The sequence below is a fragment of the Thermobia domestica genome, chromosome 15 (assembly GCF_964235325.1).
Source record: "Thermobia domestica chromosome 15, izTheDome1.hap1.1, whole genome shotgun sequence".
Classification (NCBI taxonomy): domain Eukaryota; kingdom Metazoa; phylum Arthropoda; class Insecta; order Zygentoma; family Lepismatidae; genus Thermobia; species Thermobia domestica.
Genome location: NC_137468.1, coordinates 154,216,535 through 154,235,731, shown reverse-complemented (window position 1 = coordinate 154,235,731; position 19,197 = coordinate 154,216,535). Strand labels below are relative to the sequence as shown.

At 37.6% G+C, this 19,197-nt stretch overlaps 1 protein-coding gene across 4 annotated transcripts in view; it reads right to left on the bottom strand.

Annotated features, from left to right (window-relative positions):
• Window positions 1–19,197, bottom strand: part of LOC145671309 (DNA-directed RNA polymerase I subunit RPA1-like) — a 267,751-nt gene that overhangs the window by 101,961 nt on the left and 146,593 nt on the right. For 3 of the 4 annotated variants that reach the window (XR_014128501.1, XM_081740285.1, XM_081740283.1), the window contains exons 17-19: window positions 17,382–17,667; window positions 15,511–15,639; window positions 638–802 (exon numbers count right to left, since the gene is read on the bottom strand). Coding sequence is in view for 3 of the 4 variants with exons in the window: in XM_081740285.1 (XP_081596411.1) it covers window positions 638–802; window positions 15,511–15,639; window positions 17,382–17,667 (580 nt within the window). In the remaining variant the exon portion in view is untranslated. The remainder of the gene's footprint in view (window positions 1–637; window positions 803–15,510; window positions 15,640–17,381; window positions 17,668–19,197) is intronic. The other variant, XM_081740284.1, reaches the window with a different exon arrangement.

The following is a 19,197-nucleotide window of genomic DNA, read 5'->3' as shown; positions in this document are numbered from 1 at the left end:
CTTAAGGAAACTAATGAAAGACTAGATCATGAAGATAATAGGAAAAAGAAGAAATAGATGCTTGGTCATCTGATTCGGCACTCCGATTGGATCATCGTACAGATGGAGGAAAAGGGAGAAGGAAAACCAGGAAGAGGAAGACCAAAGATAGAATATCTAGATACAGTTCCGATGAGGAGACCTTATCAAAGTATAAAACATCTCTGCCAAGGGAGAGAAAAGTTTTAAAATTTCCATGTTGACCACCAACCTATGGTTGAGGAGAGAGGAAGAACTATTCTTACACTCACCGACTCAATTGTAGAAACAATATCTGTTGAGATACTTTAGACAGTGTATGTTACACAACTGACATTTTATTTTTCTGTCCTTCCCGGATCAAGGTTTAATCTAAAAAACCCAGACCATGAGAACCTTGAGAAACACAATTTGAGAAACGCTCAACTACTTAACAGAAACTTCGGTGCCTTCTGTCAATGTATCACCACTAGATTCTGATTTACTGAAAACTCGAACATGGAATTTCTCAAAGTGAAACCCAAATATCAATTAACAATATCAAGGTAAGTTCTAATCTACATTAACAGTGGGGGAAAAAAGCACTGAAAGAAAGAGCGACAAAGCAATATATAATTACCATTAAATACATTTCGCTGATTCCCTTCATCTTTTCCTTATCTTTTAGAACGGATAATTTACTGCTGTCCAATATACCTTGGCAATTTTCAACAAGAATGTTCAGTTGCTTCTCCTTCAAAAACTGGGTTTTGCAAACATCCATTCCGTCTTCTCCATACAAGAACTATTAACGAATTCAATGTATTTTACTGGAACGTATTTCATAAAAGTTAAAAGTTTATTACTAAATATTATTATTCCAAATGCTTACCCAATCATTCTTGTATTTGCTCCACATATCGTCGGCGTTCAGGCAGAAATCCTAACTCCAAAAACATACGGATGAAGATAAACACTTCTTCCAGTACGAAGACTATATACAAGGTGAAAACTACGACGTTCTGATACATATGAGGCTATATGTGGCAGATGGTACTGTTATGCTTAGAACAGCTACACTTAGCATCACAATTTCACCTGATACTCTAGCCTGACAATGTTAGAACGGCGTGTATTTCACCTTATGTATAATTATCGCACTGAAAGAAAAAATGAAATGAAATCTTTGGAGTTTTACGTCACACGGTTATGCCGGTTAGACTAAAGGAGACGGTGATGATGAGTAATGAATGATATGGTGGAATGAAGAAAGTGGGAAGAAACGGGAGAACCCCGATGAAACCCACGTACACGGTGTTTGTCCACCATAAAGTTCACATGGTGGGGGCTGGGATCGAACGCGGGACCCCAAGCACCAGAGGTGAATGCTCTACCACTGAGCCACCGCAGACCCCTATCGCACTGAAAGAAGTACCTAAACTCCATTCGTATGTTTTTAGGCTACCTGGGCGTTTTGGGCGTTCTGGGGCTACCATTTTCCGTTACACATCATAACCAGATCACTTTGAAATGATCTATACAATAATTTCTATTAAGAAGCAAAATTTGTTTACTACAGAACTAACGGTCGTGAAGGAAAGTAACTACAAAGAAATGTCCAAGAGAAAACTCATAAGTTCCGTTCGTCCAGTTCAAAATTCGGCACCAGGATAAACAAAAGTTATTTACTGCAATAATGCAATGTGGAACACAAGGGTGTAAGCCCAAAACAACGCAAAACACAAAGTGTTAGAAGTTGATATCCAGATTTATTGTAACAATGATGTTACTGTGTAGTAACATTACTAGTATATTAAGTAGATTATAGCAATGTAGAAAATAAGTTAAAAGATGGTGGAGTAGAATGATCGAACAAAAATACTGTGGAGAAGAAGCGGTAGTTCCGTGGTAATGTGCTCATCTCTGGTATGTAAGATTCCTGTTTTAATCCCAGTTTGACCTAAGTGAGCTTTGCGGTGGATAAACACGGTATATGTGGTTTTCTCAGGGTTATTTTCTTTACTCACTCTTTCTTTATTCCATTTCATTCATTATCATAATCACTCTTAGCCTCGGAGCGTGATAGTAGGACGATAAACTCACTAAGCCTATTCTGAGCTGGGGAATTGTTTTCCGTTTCATCAATTGCTAGAAAACGTGATAATGTATTTCCAAGTAGTTGAAAATTAAGTAAACTGGCAATTCAAATAGCTGGTTTATGTATATCGTGCTTCAACGAAACAAAGTTACTAAAACAGTTTATAGTTTTTGTAATAACCTTTTGTATGATTTCTATTATCTTTATTTATATATATATATATGCCATATGTACATTCTTTTATCTGTTTGCAGTATACCTCGGTGTTCTTAGAATCTTATCTAAAAAATCTACAATAACTTCTTCAACATTTTGCCTAAATATATAATCATTAAGAATAAGAAAATCGGTAATATCATTTTTGGTCTTGGTTCCCTTGCAACTATTGTATTAATATTTCCACCATAACTTCAATCTCATTCCGTCCTTGATAATGTCACGTCTCTTAATACTGTCTACGGAAAAATTAAGACTGTCTTTGATGCAAACTCTACCTTCTTCGATTTTATATACCTCAACTACGAGATCATTTAACTCGAAGTGGCAACACAGTTGTGAAATGAAATGTAGTGAATCACTCACCTCAAGAAGTTTACAATCCTTCGATGTAGTCTTCGCCAGCCTGTTGAACCCTTCGCCAGATGTCTGGTAACCGTTGAATACCTGTCAAAGTCCCACGTTGTGAGAGGGTGTTGACAGTGCGCCCTAAGGTACGAACAATGCTCGGAATGTCTCTGAAATGTTTGCCCCTGAGAGGTTCCTTCATTTTTTGAAAAAGATCAAAATCACTCCCAACCCCGTCGTCGTAACAGAGTCTGTACCGGATAGGCTATATGGCATCTGGCATTGTCATGTAGAGGATTGGTCCAGAGTCCAGGAGGTGTGGACGTTTGCGCCGCAATGCTGGTCGCAAATGGTCACTGTGGTATGAAGCATAGTAAGCAGCATTGACGGTAACGACCGGTGGAACTTAATGTGACAGGATAATGCCTTCGTGGTCGTATGTCATTATCATCACCACCTTCACGTATGCTGGCTCTTGCCTAAGCTTTTCCGGTCGTGGAGATTCTGGGTGGCTCCATTCACTTGACTGACGTTTCAATTCAGGCTTGTAGAATCTTCCCCACGTTTCGTCACTTGCAATAATGTGGTGCAAGAAGTCATCACCTTCCTCATTGTAACGTTGAAGGTATAGGCTCGTACATTCATACCTATACCACTTTTGAACCTCGGTTAGAGCATGGGGTACCCATCTGGCTGCAATTTTCCGCATGCCAAGATCTTGTGTTAGCATGCGGAACACTGATCCGGAAGAAATGTTCAGCTACTGCGCCAATTCACTACAAGTCTAGCGCCGATCACCGTCAAGCAGTGTCCGTTGTCTTACAAGATGAATTTCGTCCGTAGCAGTTCGCATATGCCCTCCACCGTGCATTTTGCCTGTTGACTGTCATCCCGCCTGAAATGCTGCAACCCATTTCGCCACTGTCCGATACAGTAGAGCAGCTTCACCAGAGGCCTCTACTAATCCTCTATGAATCGTCCTAGCATTTCGCCCTCGTGCCACCTGGAATTTGATAAACACATGCTGTTCTGCACACATGAACATTGTGTTAGGGTGGTATTTCACACAACAACCACTTTAACAATGTCTATTCACCACACATACTGTAATATGGGACCGCAGCAGCGTTGAACTGACTCGTACACATCCATGGAACACACTACGTTTGTCATTTGTCTCCTGCCCACATGACACTCCAATAGTAGCAGTGTTGCCGGTTCAAGTTAAATGACCGTTGTATATTATTAGCATTCAGCTAAATATCATCAAACTCCTCACCAATTTCTATACCCATCCTTCGTGTGAATACATTTCTTTAATTCTGGAAAAGAATATCCTTCAGTTCAATAATATCAGAATAAGTTTCAATTTATCTTCCACCATAATGATGGGTAAAATAAAGTGAAACTGCTACAAATCCATTATTCGATCTTAAGAAAAATATTGAGAATATTTTTTGTATGGCATAATAATGAATGATGACCCGTTATCCAGTTCAAAAAATAGCTCCTGGGAATTACAATAAAGAGAGATTTTACAGGTTTAATTCCGTACAGACAAAATGCCATTTTAAGAAATTTCCCCATTAGGTATTCAAGAGTTTACGTCCCTGAAATCAGTGGTTACTCATTTTGGTTAGCTCAAGGTCATCCGCTATAACTTTCTCTTCATATGAAATTTGTTTCATTGCTCTCGGAAATTCATGTGTGGTCAAATGTAGTTGTGTGCTTCTCGCCAACTTCTCTTGTTCGCAGATGCCCATTTCCCGGAACATATGAGTATTTGGTTGGTTGTGTCTAACTAATAGTCAACAATTTGACAACTGATCGTAACCACCGCAAGTAAAACAAAAGGGTAACTTCTTTGATATGGGTTCGATATAGGTTTTGTACTGCCTTAACAGTTGTTGTCTTTGACTATACGGCTGTGTAGCATCAGCTGGAGTCTTGAAATTATATTCTGTTCGAAACTGATTCTGAATCTTGTAAACTTCTGTGATGGAATGCCTGAATTTCCCTTTCTAATGAATATCTGATTTACAATATCAATTGTTTTATTTAATCTTAAATCAGACGTCGTGAACATCTCTCTCCTTGCAAATTCATTGTTAACACTACACACCAGCTATTTATGTGTGGTAATTGAAATAGTTATTACCTATTATAATACAGGATGTCCACATGAAACTCCCTGATTACAAATATTAATTGCATGAAAACTACTAATGCCAGAGAATAACGGTTTGCTGCATCTTGAAGAGCAACTTAAACAGTTTTTTGTTGTTATTTGTTGCAGGTGTTCATGAACAAAAATGACAACAGAGAGAGCGCAGTATGTGGTGTGATTGGCTGAAATTAAATCACCAATTACCGTGCAAAGGAACTTCAGACAAAAGTACTAACGGGACCCACCAGACGTCAAGACCATTAAAACATGGTTTGAGAAGTTTTTAGCCATAGTGTCAACCGACAGGCTGGCTCGGGTAAAGTATGAGCGTCTGAGGAAACTGTGGATAAGGTCAGGGAGGCCTTCACTACAAGCCTAACCTAGTCAGTTCGCAGAGCGTCACGAGAGTTGAACATCCCACGTTCAACGGTTCATAAGGTTTTCCATAAAAAAACTGTGTTTGTATGCATATAAGGTGCAAATCGTTTAGGCGCTACAGCCCGATAACCTACCAAAACGAACTAGGTTTGCAATGGAGATTCTGGAACGGATCGAAAATGATCGCGATTAGTTTGGAAGGGTGATTTTCAGTGATGAGGCAATCTTCCACACATCGGGCAAGGTGGGTTGAGTTGATTTGATTTTAGTTTAACGTCCCTTTCAGCAGTGAGGCTATATAAGACGGGACCTACTGATTAACGTGGAATCCGAACATGAGCTTCCGCCGGGAATCGAATCCGGGATTGTCACAATGTGCGCATTTGGGATTCCGAGCTCCCATACGTTGTTCGTGAATATGTCAGAGATAGCGAGAAAGTGAATATGTGCTGTGCTTTGGGTCGCGACAGAATTATCGGACCATTTTTTTTTTCATAGAGCACACAATAACTGATCCCATTTATCTGGACATGCTTGAAAACTTTGCTTTTCCACAGCTACTACCTTCGCAACCAAACGTGATATTCTAACAGGATGGTGCCTCACCGCACTGGTATTTAGATGTTCGTAGGGCTTTAGACCGAACGTTTCCATACGATGGATTAGACACGATGGACCCACTTTTTGGCCACCGCGATTTTCCGACATAAACCCTATGGATTTCTTCCTATGGGGTTATGTCAAAAATAGAGTCTACGCCAAACCTGTACGTGATATTCCTGCTCTTCGTCACAAAATTGAAGCCATCAACTCGATCTCACCGGACTTGCTACAAAACACATGGCGGGAGATTGAATATCGACTGGACATTCTGAGAGCTACTAACGGGGCATATATTATAGTCCATATAGAAGTGGATATATAGACAAGGAAAAAAAAAGAAAAAAAATGAAATCTTTGAGTTTTACGTCCCACGGTTATGCCGGTTAGGCTAAAGGAGACGGTGATAATGAGAGATGAGTGAAATGGTGGAATGAAGAATGTGGGAGGAAACGGGAGAACCCCGAGAAAACCCACGAGCACGGTGTTTGTCCACCACAAAGTTCACTTGGCGGGGGCTGGGATCGAACCCGGGACCCCAAGCACCAGAGGTGAACGCTCTACCACTGAGCCACCGCGCCCCCCCCCCAAAAAAAAGAAAAAGAAAAAAAAAAGAAAAGAAAGAAACTTTTAAGTTGCTGTTTATGATGCCGCAAACCGTTATTCTCTGGCACTAATAGTTTCCATGCAATTAATATTTGTAATTAGGGAGGCTTCATGTGGACGCCCTGTACTTCACAACTAAATTCATATGCCTGTAAATACTTCTACTAATTACTTCTTTGCTTTATTCGTAACTTTGGCCTGAACATAAGTAACTAGTGCATAACTCATAACTAGTGCATATTTTACCGTACTCTCCAATAAAAATTACCAGTATACAACAAATTCCATCATTATGCAACGCGAACATAGATAAACAATTAATATCTACTGTTAATCCACTTTTTTTTAATATTCTCCGTGGAGTAAATACTTGCTACACATAGAGTATGTCGGTGGTAGTTCACTACCAGAAGGGCCACCCCTACCGAATTGTTCTAAATAGAGTAGCCAGACGAAGAGTGTTCTGGGAGAAGGCACCATTTCTCTAGTAGCCAAGTTCGCGGAAATCATAGTGATTGGTACGGCAACTTGGACATTAGTCCCAGGTGGTCAGAATGACTTTAACGGCTGGGATACTGCGAGGTGGAAGGCAACGGGAAACCCCCACTCTATTTTTCCCTAGTTTGCTGGCAGCAAAAAGAGAAAATATGTACAATGGTCTTTCGCAGGTCAAAATATGGTTCCGGAGATAAAGTGTCCCCCATTCGAATCTCCGAGAGAGATGGCTTGGAAAGGACTATTGGACAAGAAAGTAATAATGGGAGGAAGATAGACAGAGAAAGAGAGACGGGTAAAAGCAAAAGGTTTAGAATAAGGACATAGAACGATGTTGCACGGAGGAAAATTAGAAAATCTTAAAGAAGAAATGAAACAAAATAATCTACATTTGGTAGGAGTTTGTGAAGTTAGATGGGAAGGTAATGGGGTGTTGAACAGGAAGGATATAGAATGTTTTACTCATGTAATGAAAAGGGTGGCCATAATGGCGTAGGAATAATTCTTGGAAGGTAGTGAAAGTAGAATTTATTGATGATAGAGTTATGATGTAAAGACAAAGGAAAAACGAAGGATCTAGTAGTGATTCAGAAATACGCACCGACCATTTCGCATGCAACTGAAGAAGTAGACGAAAATTGTAAGAAAATACAAGAAATTATAGACAGGGAGAAGAGAGGTGCATGCGTAATTGTAATGGGAGATTTCAATGCAGTTGTGGGAGAAAAACAGGAAGGTAGTGTCGTACGCAAATATGGTTTACGTGAAAGAAATGAAACGGGAGAGGGACTAGTGAATTTCTGTAGACAGAATTCACTAGTAATTGGGGACACTTGGTTCAATCAGCACAAGAGAAGAAGATATACATGGAAATCCCCAATAGACGGCGGAAGATATTAGATAGACTATATTATGATTCAGGACAGATATCGGAATAGTTTGAAGACAGCGATGATCATTCCCGGGGCAGACATTTTTTCTGATCATAATCTTGTGCTGGCCAAAGTCGATATTCAACTGAAAAATGTAAGCAGAAGAAAAACAGGCAACAAAGTGTTGAATACTGAAAAGTTGAAAAACGAGGAAATAAGAAATCTTTTGGTTGAAAAATTCGAAGAAAAATATTCAAACGAGAAAAGGATAGGCACAGGCAGTAACGGACGGTGAGAACATATTAAACTTTGCATACATAAGACTGCAGAAGAAGTAGTAGGTTACCGCGAACACAAAACGGCTAAGAAACAATGGGTTACGGAACAGACGTTGCAGAAAATGAGAGAAAGGAAGACGTGGAAACAAGTTGATACGGAAGGGGCAGAACGATGTACAGAAAATTAAACAATGAGTTACGAAGGGAAACAGACAGAGCAAGGGAAGAGTTTTACAAAGAAAATGTAAGGACATAGAAGAATTAGAAAGAGTTGGGAAATATGAGGAAATGTACAAGGAGGTGAAATCAATGGAATTTCAGAGGAAATAAGGGGCTATTACGATGGCAGTAGAAAATAAGAATGGAAAGGTAGTTAGTGAGAGAAGTGAGGTCATAGGAAGATGGAAAGAGATGTTGACGACATATGAGAATAGAGATAGACCGTAAAGCTTAAATGTAGAAGTAGAAAATGAAGTAGGTGAGGATGATAAAGAGTTTAGGATTCTTCGGGATGAGTCTGAAAAGGCTATATCTGAGATTAGGAATGGAAAGGCAACCGGGATAGATAATATACCAATCGAATTCATTAAAAATATGAGAGACAAGGGCAAGAAAGAATTATTCCGACCCTGCAATGAAATATATGAAACAGGAAGAGTGGCCGAAATACTCCCTGAAGATGATAATGATACCAATGGCTAAGAAATCGAACCCAAAGAGATCTAAAGATTATACAACTATTAGTCTCATATCTCATGCAGCTAAAATTCTGCTCCGAATACCGAACAGAAGGTTGTATGGAAGAACACACGAAAAGGTTGAGGAGGAATAGTTTGGGTTTAGGAGAGATAAGGGCACAAGAGATGCAATTGGATTATTAAGGGTGATCGGTGAAAGGTTTATAGAAAAGGGAAACAGGTGCATGTTGTATTTATTGATCTAGAAAAGGCTTTTGACAGCGTGAATTGGGAATTGTTGTTGGGAGTTCTAAAGGAGATTGAGTTGGAATGGAAACATTGAAGACTCAAAAAAAAAAAAAAAACTTATATATGAATCAACAAGTAGGTGTTAGGATAGAGGAGGAACTGACAAAGGAAAGTGCAGTTGGAAGCGGTAGGAGGTAGAATGATTAGATATATAAGATTTGCAGACGATATGACGCTTGTTGCAGAATCTAAAAAGAAAATCAATAGGATGTTAGAAAACTTGAGAAAGGGCTTTGAGAATATGGGATAAGATAAAAGTTAGAAAGACAAAAGCCATGGTGATTGGAACGAAGCGGTCTGTGTCAAATATAAAAGTGGGAGGGGGAAAATAGAACAAGTGAATAGTTTTCGATATCTGGGTAGTATTCTTAGTAATGACATGAAGTGTGAACGTGAAATAAAAGCAAGAATAAGAATGGCGAAAGAAGCCTTTAGGAGGAAGAAAAGTTTGTTTTGTGGGACCCTGAATGAAGAGTTGAGAAAAAGACATAAAATGTTTCATGCGGAATGTTTTACTGTATGGAGCGGAAACATGGACATTACGTAAAAGTGACGAAAATTAACTGGAAGCCTTCGAAATATGGGTTTGCAGAAGAATGGAAAGAATTAGTTGGGTCGAACGGAAGATGAATGAGAGAGTGTTAGAAATGGTGGAGGAGAAAAGAACACTTTTAGGTATTATTGAGAAGAGGAAAAGAAACTGGTTGGGACATTGCCTAAGAAGAAACTGTATCATGAGGGACGTGCAGAGGGTATGGTAGCAGGAAAAAAGAGGCAGAAGGCAAAGGAGGTTACAATTAATGAACGATATAAAAACAGAAAAATCATACGTGAGGACAAAGAAGTTAGCGGAAGACCGTGGAGCATGGAAACTTCTCAGCTGCGGCAAGTGACCTGCCAATAATGGAAGAATACCTATGATGATTCTGATGATACTTATTAATACCTTAAGAACATATAAGCTGAAGAAGATAATTAACATTAACATTCGAATATTCATGTAAACATAATCAAAGTTTCGATTTAACAGATTTAATCATATCATATTGTAGAGAAGACGTAGGGAGAATGCTTGAATCTAGTTAACGTTCAATATTGACAATTTTTAGCTCAAAATATACACTGAACGATCATTACATTAAGAACACTAAGCATGGAATGGACTTGTCGTGGAGAGACCGATATCATGTAACTTCTACGTCATGAGCAGGTAGCAGGGAAGACGCGCACTGTTACCAATTACAACAGAACGCAGTAGACATCCGTCATGAGCAAACGAGGTGATGTAAAAGACTTTGATCGAAGGTATATTTGAGGGGGAGGGGAGTATGAAGGGCTAATGCTAGTATATCTGCAACAGTTGCCTTGCGGAATATTCAAGAACTACAGTGTCAAGGGTGTACTAACAATGGTTGAATGATGGCGGACAATAACGCTTGAGCCAACCCCACGGGCGGGGATCCAAGAGGAGAATAAACGAATGGCACTATGGTATCTCACCATAGGCATATGACAATGAAACAATTGAGTCGGCAGTACAGTAGCAGGTCAATACGAACAATTTCAACACTGATCATGCGCCATCGGCTGAACTATTATAGCCGTACCAACAAGTACCTGCAACAACATAGCGGAATCGATAATTATAGCTGTGATGAGCAAAAGCAAGGACTTATTGGACTACGGATCAGTGGACGAAGGTTATCTGGAGTAATGAGGACAGCACTTTATTGAACTGTGTCGATGGGCGAATTCAAATCTAGCATAAACAGCATCAGTCTATGTTTCTGGATTGCGCTACGGGAGTTAAACAGGCCAGCGGCGGTGGTGTTATTATCTGGGAAGCAATCTCCTGGCATTTCTTAGTGCCATTAGTAAATGGGAAAGGTATCACTACATGTTAGCTGAAAGTCATCTGCTTCCATATCTCTGATAGCAGGTCATATTCCAGCAAACTACTATCGTTATAGAATGTTGGAGATAACATGTCAATGAGTTCTTAACACTATCCTGGCCTCCAAGCTCGTCAGACAGTAACCCCATTGAACATATATGAGACACACTGGAACGTACTATGCAACGTGCTCCTCGATCTCCCAAAATATGCACCAATTAGAGGAATTGCTACAGCAGACATGGCTTTTACTGAACTTACAGGATGTTCAGTATCTTGAAAATCTGTTCCTGGCTGTTTGCCCGAAAGTGGACCAACGCGCTATTATGTAAGTGCTCCTAATGCAATGATTATTCAGTGTAGATAATCAGTACACAACATTCTTGTTCGACCTTTCTACTTCACCATCTTTTAATTCATTTTCCAAACTGCTATCAACTAACTACTTAATGCACTCGCAATGTAAGACATAACAAAAGGCTCATGCCAAACTCACACAAGTTTTAGAAAACTGTCAGAAGTTCATTGAACTGGGACTTCATTTAACTTATTAAAAAAAATTAAAAAGACAGAGAAAACGAGTTTAAAGTAGGACAAATGAAAGAGGAAATTAATTATATTTTATTTTGAATGATCCTGGGCTTAGTAATGGCATAAGAAAACTAGAAATAAAACCTGAGAAAATAACTCTGTGTTAATTACCTGTTTTTTTTTTTTTTTTTTTTTTTTTTTTTTTTTTTTTTTTTTAACATGATTAGTCTTCTCGAGTATTTATATTCCTTATACAAAAATGTTTACATAATAGTATTACTATTATAAAATAAATTCATTTTGTTGGCTCAGAATATATTTGCATTTACAGCTGAACAGTAAATCCCTTGTAATAATAATAATAATAATAATAATAATAATAATAATAATAATAATAATAATAATAATAATAATAATAATAATACAATAAAATAAATTATAATATTAAAGAGAAATTACAAAAACTTGGATTCAGATCATTTACTTTAAATATGGCCACAAGATACATACATCATTTTGTGGGATTTTTTGATATACTTATATAATTAATATTATTAAAAAAAAAACAAAAACTCCGTTACAATATGCATTATATCAAATAGGCTTGTGTTAGTCACGTGAAATGACTGGACATCCAGAAGGCTAAAATGCAGTCTACTCTCTGTGGCAACTGAGCTACGATAGCCAAACTACCCATGTACTAACCCTCACTGTTAGGAAAAGAGTATTGAGAGGGAGCGAAAGAAATAAGTTGCCAATTGGCGAACAAAATAACCCATGTAGCTAACGCATGGTTAAGTTAAGAATTTACAAATTAGTACAACATAGCTTTCGAAGATATTTAATATAACATCGCAGTTCCGTTAAAAAAATGGAATATGCAGTAACCAAATTAAACGAAAAACTAAAGAAATTGTAATATGATAATAAACAAGAAGACAACAATCCTCAAGTATACGAAAAATACACACGAGAAAGTAATATATATTGATGAGGAGTTAGGGTAAAATAAAATTATAATTCTAAAATTTATTAAAATTGATTAAAATAAAGACAAGAAGATATTACAGAATTAAAGACAAGAAATTAGAAAATTAAAGTTAGGTAAAAGAAAGACATTAATAAGTTATTTAAGATTGTGATGAGATCGTAATGTTGTCCAAGTCATTGTTTTTGTTTTATGTAAGTTAGTAAACACAGACATGTGGATTTGTAATGTTGTGATGACAAAGGACAACAAACAATCAAATTGCAGTGTAAGAGCTATTGTAAGATTTGTTGTAAGATTTGTTTGTTAACATCAACACAATTTTTGGGATATGACAAAACTGTCAGATTACGGAGATAGACGTCTGGAGATTTTGTCTATTTGATGATCATTGCAGAAATGTGAATTTCGGCAATGAGATAAGCAAACACGTGTAGTGACGTGAATCGAGGTAGCAGTTTAGAAATCAACATTGTCCAAATAAATACTCTACCAAGGATGGAACTGGGATCAGAGGAGATCAGTTCAGATCAGAGATAGCAGATCAGAGCAGTCAGAGAAGAAGCTAGACAGCGAGTAATTTACGAGTCATGTTGGACTATTATCAGTTATCAAGTTTTACAATCGTTTAAAGTTTTCACTCCAAGTAGTTCCATCGATACAAGTCTTAGGAGTCTCACTAAGCTGCACCTTGTTTCAAGAAGACGAACATCTTCAATTTAAGAGGTATGTGTTTGCTATCTGATCATCGTTATCAAATAGAAGAAATAATCAGGCTTTGTGAGTTGTGATCTGGTAATGTTTTGCCTATCCCGTACACACCATACAATCACACATCAATGACAAACACTTTAATGAAAATACAGAGTTTTAATAATGAACTTTGGCATTGTATTTGTTTTCCTTGAGACAAGTTTACTAAAAATTTCCTGGACATTATAGAGAATGTTCAGAGGACAATCTCCCTAATTTCAGAGCTACGCTATTGCTATAAAGGCACAAGGGGGGGGGGGGGTTGACAATATATATATATATCCAGGGCGGCCCATTTTAATCTTTCCACGGAAATATCTCGAAACCGGTTCAACATAAAAGAACCGAATAAAAACTCAAATAAGAACTGCCATGGGGCACATCAAATGGTGTTATCGTGGTGCCCCCCAGGGCTGACCTTCATGACGACCCAGGGCCCAACTTTAAAATTTTAAATTGAAACATGGGTCGAGTGATACCTCGTTCGATAGATCTTCAAACACTAAACAGCGTTGTGGCAAAAGATTTTTCATATCGGTCACCGTATTCGAAATGGCCGCCAAGACAGATACCTATATCAGATAAAACATCCAGTGCTACTAATATGAAAACAGTTGAAGATAAATGAACAGAACAAAAAGTGAAACAGGAAAATGGCATGGGACACGTCGAATGACGTTGTCGCGGTTACCCTCAGGGCCGCCTTGCACGTGGGCCCAGGATTCAACTTCGAAATTTTCAATGGAAACACGGGTCAAGTGATACCTTGTTCGATAGATCTGACACTAAACAGTGTTGTGGCAAAAGATTGTCCATATGGGACACCGTTTCCAAACTGTCCGCCAAGACATAGTACCTGTATCAGATAAAACGTCCAGTATCACTAAGATGAAAACGGTTTGAGATAATGAGCGCGAGGGGACTCACGAAGAAAAACCATCCCAGACGTGAGAGGTGAGGAAACTCACAAAGATAAAGCCCTAGACATAATATGCAAGAAGACACAGAAGGAAAAGTATCGAACTAACATCGTGCAGATGGCAGTTGAATAAAACCAACGTTTGTACACATTGTTCTAAAACTTGCATTGTTCAACAAGTTTGTTTCAAATTTCAATTGATTAATTTTTGCATCAAATCATTGCCTACAATAAAAATGTAAGGTACAATATAACATGAATTTTAACTACTTTTTTTCATTACAGAGACATCTCTAATAAAAACACATTTCAGATAATTTTGTTGCGTAAATCAATTTGCAAAATCTAAGGTTCTCATTTGCAATTTCAGAGTTCTTTCCCGCTTCACCCACTTACCGAAGGGAGGTTGCAGCGATAACATTCCAGGAATTAGATTTCCTCCTTTCCATTATGGCATTTTTACTCTAATCATCTGTTCCTCTGTTGCAACATTCGCGAGCCGTGGAACAATAAATACCCTCTGTGATTTCCTATTCGATTTTTTGTGCTATTCATTTACCTTTAACCATTTTCATTCTATGGACACTGGACATTTGATCTGTCTCGGTGGTCATTTTGAATACGGTGACCAATATGAAAAATCATTTGCCACAACGCTTTTTAGTTTTTAAAGATCTATTGAACGAGGTATAACTCGCTCCATGTTTCCATTTAAAAATTTAAAGCTGGGTCCTGAGCCCCCATGAAAGGCGTTCTTGGTGCCGCCGCGACATCATTCGACGTACCCCACACCATTTTCCTGTTTTACTTTTGATTCTGATCATTTATCTCCAACCGTTTTCATATTAGTGGTACTGAATGGTTTATCTGATACAGGCTCCATGTCCTGGAGGTCATTTCAAATACGGTAACCGATATGAAAAATCTTTTGCCACAATGCTGTTTAGTGTTTGAAGATCTACTGAACGAGGTATCACTCGACCCATGTTTTCATTTAAGATTTTAATGTTGGGCCCTGGACCCCCCATGAAAGGCGACCTTGGGAGGCACCACAATAACACCATTCAATGTGCCCCATGACATTTCTTATTTGAGTTTCTGTTTAGTTCATTTATGTTTAACCGTTTCCGAGATATTTCCGTGGAAAGATTAAAATGGGCCACCCTGTATATATATACAGGGCCAAAATTAAAGAAGTAAAGATATTTAAACATTTGGGTAGGATAATGTTAACTTCAAATAAAAACTTTATTATTAAGTTAACCTTTTTTTTTTTAAAGCAAACTGTAGATTACTTTGGTGATAGTTTAACAAACCGAAAATACTAGCAGGTAAAAAAAATATTTATCTTAGCATAAATATTGTATAATAACTTCTAGCTTACCTGAATTACACTACCATCACTATCTCGTACTGTCAGGTCATAGTTGACTACAAGACCTTCAAGGTGTTTTACCAAGCAACGCTGTAAATAACCACTTCTACTTGTTTTAACGGCTGTGTCTATCAAGCCCTGGAAAATAAACATCACAGTATTATCAACGTAAGTGATAATCCTCAAGAACGAAAGAAAAAGAAAAGGAAATGATTTACTTCCACCTGGAACAAGAACTGTATAATAAATGGGAACACTTTTATCTGCCATTGACATTATGAGCATTCTTATGGTACTTTCTTATTTTATTACCAACTATTATGTTTAGTTCAAGATTTACAGCTCATTTCTCACTATTTTATAACAATGAATAAAGGCAAGGAAAATAAAATGTTAATTTAACTTTTTTAACCATCACAAATAAAAAAGACTTTTAAGAGCTTACTCTATGCCAGCTAAACTTGCGGCACACTACAGGTGTAACTTGAATTCTCGCGGCACACTCATATAGATATTATTATTATTATTTGTAAATATAAAATACCGTGGTAATTTATTTCTATGATTGCTGATCTCCTCACAGAGAAGAAAGTTTGATGACTGGTTTTCGGTAAATTATTATGCTTATTTTTCATTCTAATTTAAAAATTGAAAACAATTGCAATGAGATATAAGACTCAGGTTTTAAAAATACACTTTATTTTTCGAAAACTCTATCCAACCTTTCACTAAGAAGGAAGATCACTAAATAACAAACGAACAAACAAATCTCTTTCACTTTTAAAACACATTTGTATGCATGTTTGCTTTGTCGAAAAGATTGAATGATATTACGGAACAGTCTCCAACAATAAAGAAGCAATAATGGTCATAACAATGATAACAAATACTTTTTTCAACATTAAAAATATACAGAAAAGTAGCCGAGTATGAAAATTAAAATTGTAGATTCATAGTAGAGGTTCATAGTAATGTGAAATACAAATATACATTTTCCCTTATGTTTTGCATTTGATTGCCATGAATTAATAATTTTATTTCGATTTCCTCGCGGCACACCTACGGACCATTGGCGGCACACCGGTTGGGAAACGTTGCTCTATGCAATAAAATCAAAACCCGACAAGAAAGCAATTTATTAAATGTTTTGATTCATATTTTAACTGTTAATGTATTAAAACAAAGTATAAGAATTTTGGTTTACGTCATACACGATGGACGAAACAACAAACTGGGCTCAAGATTTCAATATTTGTCATAAAAATAGAAGAGTTACAAACACAAATAATAATAATGTTTGGTGTACCATCTCGCAGAAGAGAAGTATCACAATTCACGGAAAGATAACTTGCAAGAATCCCTTGTATCTGGATAAAGTTGAACCTCGAACTCATAAAAGTAATGTAAAGGTTGAGTTGATTTTTAGTTTAATGTCCCTTTCAGCAGCAAGGCTATATGAGACGGGACCTACTGATTAACATGGAATTCAAACATGAGCTTCCGCCGGGAATCGAACCCGGGTCTCCCATGCCAAAAGCGCGTACGCTCACCGCTTAGCCATCAAGGAGCTCCAAAGTAATGTAAAAATATATGTGCAAACCTCAACAATGTATTAAAAAATCTTCCCACAACTGAACATGTTCTTAACACTCATAGTACAATTTATCGTAATAGGCGAAAAATCGTTCGAATTCTTGGAATAATGCAGAAACTCTCAACAAGCAGACAAAATGAGGCATATAAGAAAGAATAATTTTCACTGTCAGTGTTTAATCAAAGAATTTGCTACTTCTTATACGAGTTAAACCTTTCGTGATAGACAGTTATTTTCCTGACACCGATTTTATATTGCTAATAAAACAATGAATTTAGGATCTCACCTCTCTTCCGGCCATACAATGGAAAAAGAATTCTTGAGGTCTAATACCAGTCATAAATCGCCCATCTATAAATCCTCCAGCTCGAGGAGAAATATCATAAGCTGGAAAACTAGGAAGCGATTTTCCAGACATCATTAACGGAGGGCGTTTTCCTTCCAACTCAATCTGACCCAGGATGCATGAGATTTGCATTGTGTTTACCGTCGACCCCTTCGCTCCAGACTGGACCATTAACTGAAGATTATTATCTGGAAACTTCTTGAAAAGACCGCCAGGGATACACAGACTAAAAATTGAACAGAAAGCACACATTACAAATGAATCAACGATCTAACTTAAGCACGAAAATCACAACTAATTTGTAGTTTAATTTAACCCAGTAAGGAAGTGTGTGAAAAAAAGCGTGTGAACGCTAGACTAAGTTAATTCCAATACTTGCCACGATTTTATCGCATCTTGTAAGAAAATGCTATAAAAACTCATGCAGAATCTAATCATTTTCTTTAAAGGTTCTTTTAAAAAGTAACAATGATTAACATAACTATTACACTTCAGCTAATGTTAGGTCTGTCTCAAATAACATGAAAAGCCCTGAACAAAGAGCAGTAAAACAGCAAACTGGAGTCATAAAATCGCACACTTGAAATGCATTGATTTTGCGTCCAGCGTAGTCTTGTGTCCTGCAAACACTTGCCGATAGTTCTTGAGTTCTTGCTGACACATCAGTACGACTGTGAAACGACGACACGAACGTCATAGATTCATTCCTTGAAAATATGCCGGAATCTCACTCACTAACACACACACACACACACACAAAGAGAGAAAAAACCTGGAAGGTGGTGCTTAATCACTTATCCCATGCAGTTTTGGCGCTCTTTGCAGTGAGATTTCACGCCGAAATTCACAGCAGTTCAAAAGTAAAAAGTTCTTATAAAATTAATTCTAAGATTATAAGGCATCAGTAGCTGAGTTAAGCGCATTAGTACCATTACGATTGTAGTGCGTGAGTGAGTGAAAGTTCGTGTATATTCGGATGTGGGAGCGGAAGAATAACGTCAGAGCATGTATGAAGAGTGTCAAGTGATTGTAGTACGTATAATAAGATATAATAAGCAACTAACAGACGTTAAATATTAAATTTCTAACAGGAATCAGAATGCACATGTTAGGTATGCAACCCACTTAACATTTTGGTACGGTGGGTTGCATAAGTGGGTGTTAAAATCAGAAACCTAAATATATAGTAACATAGTAACATATTTCGTAGCAGAGATGATTATTTTGCAATCGGTCCTGACGTATGCTCAGGCTTAGTACCTTCAATGGAACTCATCCTCACTAACCCCAATGAAGCTCACGTTAGCTCAGATTACCCATTCGAGTTCGGGCTCAATCCTCAATGACACTCGCCCTCATTAACTCTTTAGGGCTCATGCTCGCTCATACTCGGGTTCTGGCTCACTATCAACTTACAGCACTCGAGCTAACGTGGAGTTGTGCTAATTTATTGAAATTGACAGGGGACCTACGAGTTTGGATGACCATTTGTTTATAAACACAGGAGAAAAACACTTTTTCTTAAATAAAAAAGAAAGAAAAAACTTTCAGATCAAAAATAATACATAATCATAATAAGAATTTCTAGTCATTGCCTTAGTGAATAGTCACGAAATTTGTTGGGGTACGGTGCGCCAAGATGTCCTAACTTCAGAAGGCAGTTCCTCTACGAAGAAAAACAAGCAACGAAAAAGTCTATATCAACATATACAGAGGTTGATTCAGGTATATTGAGTTGATGTGCAACTGTGTGCTG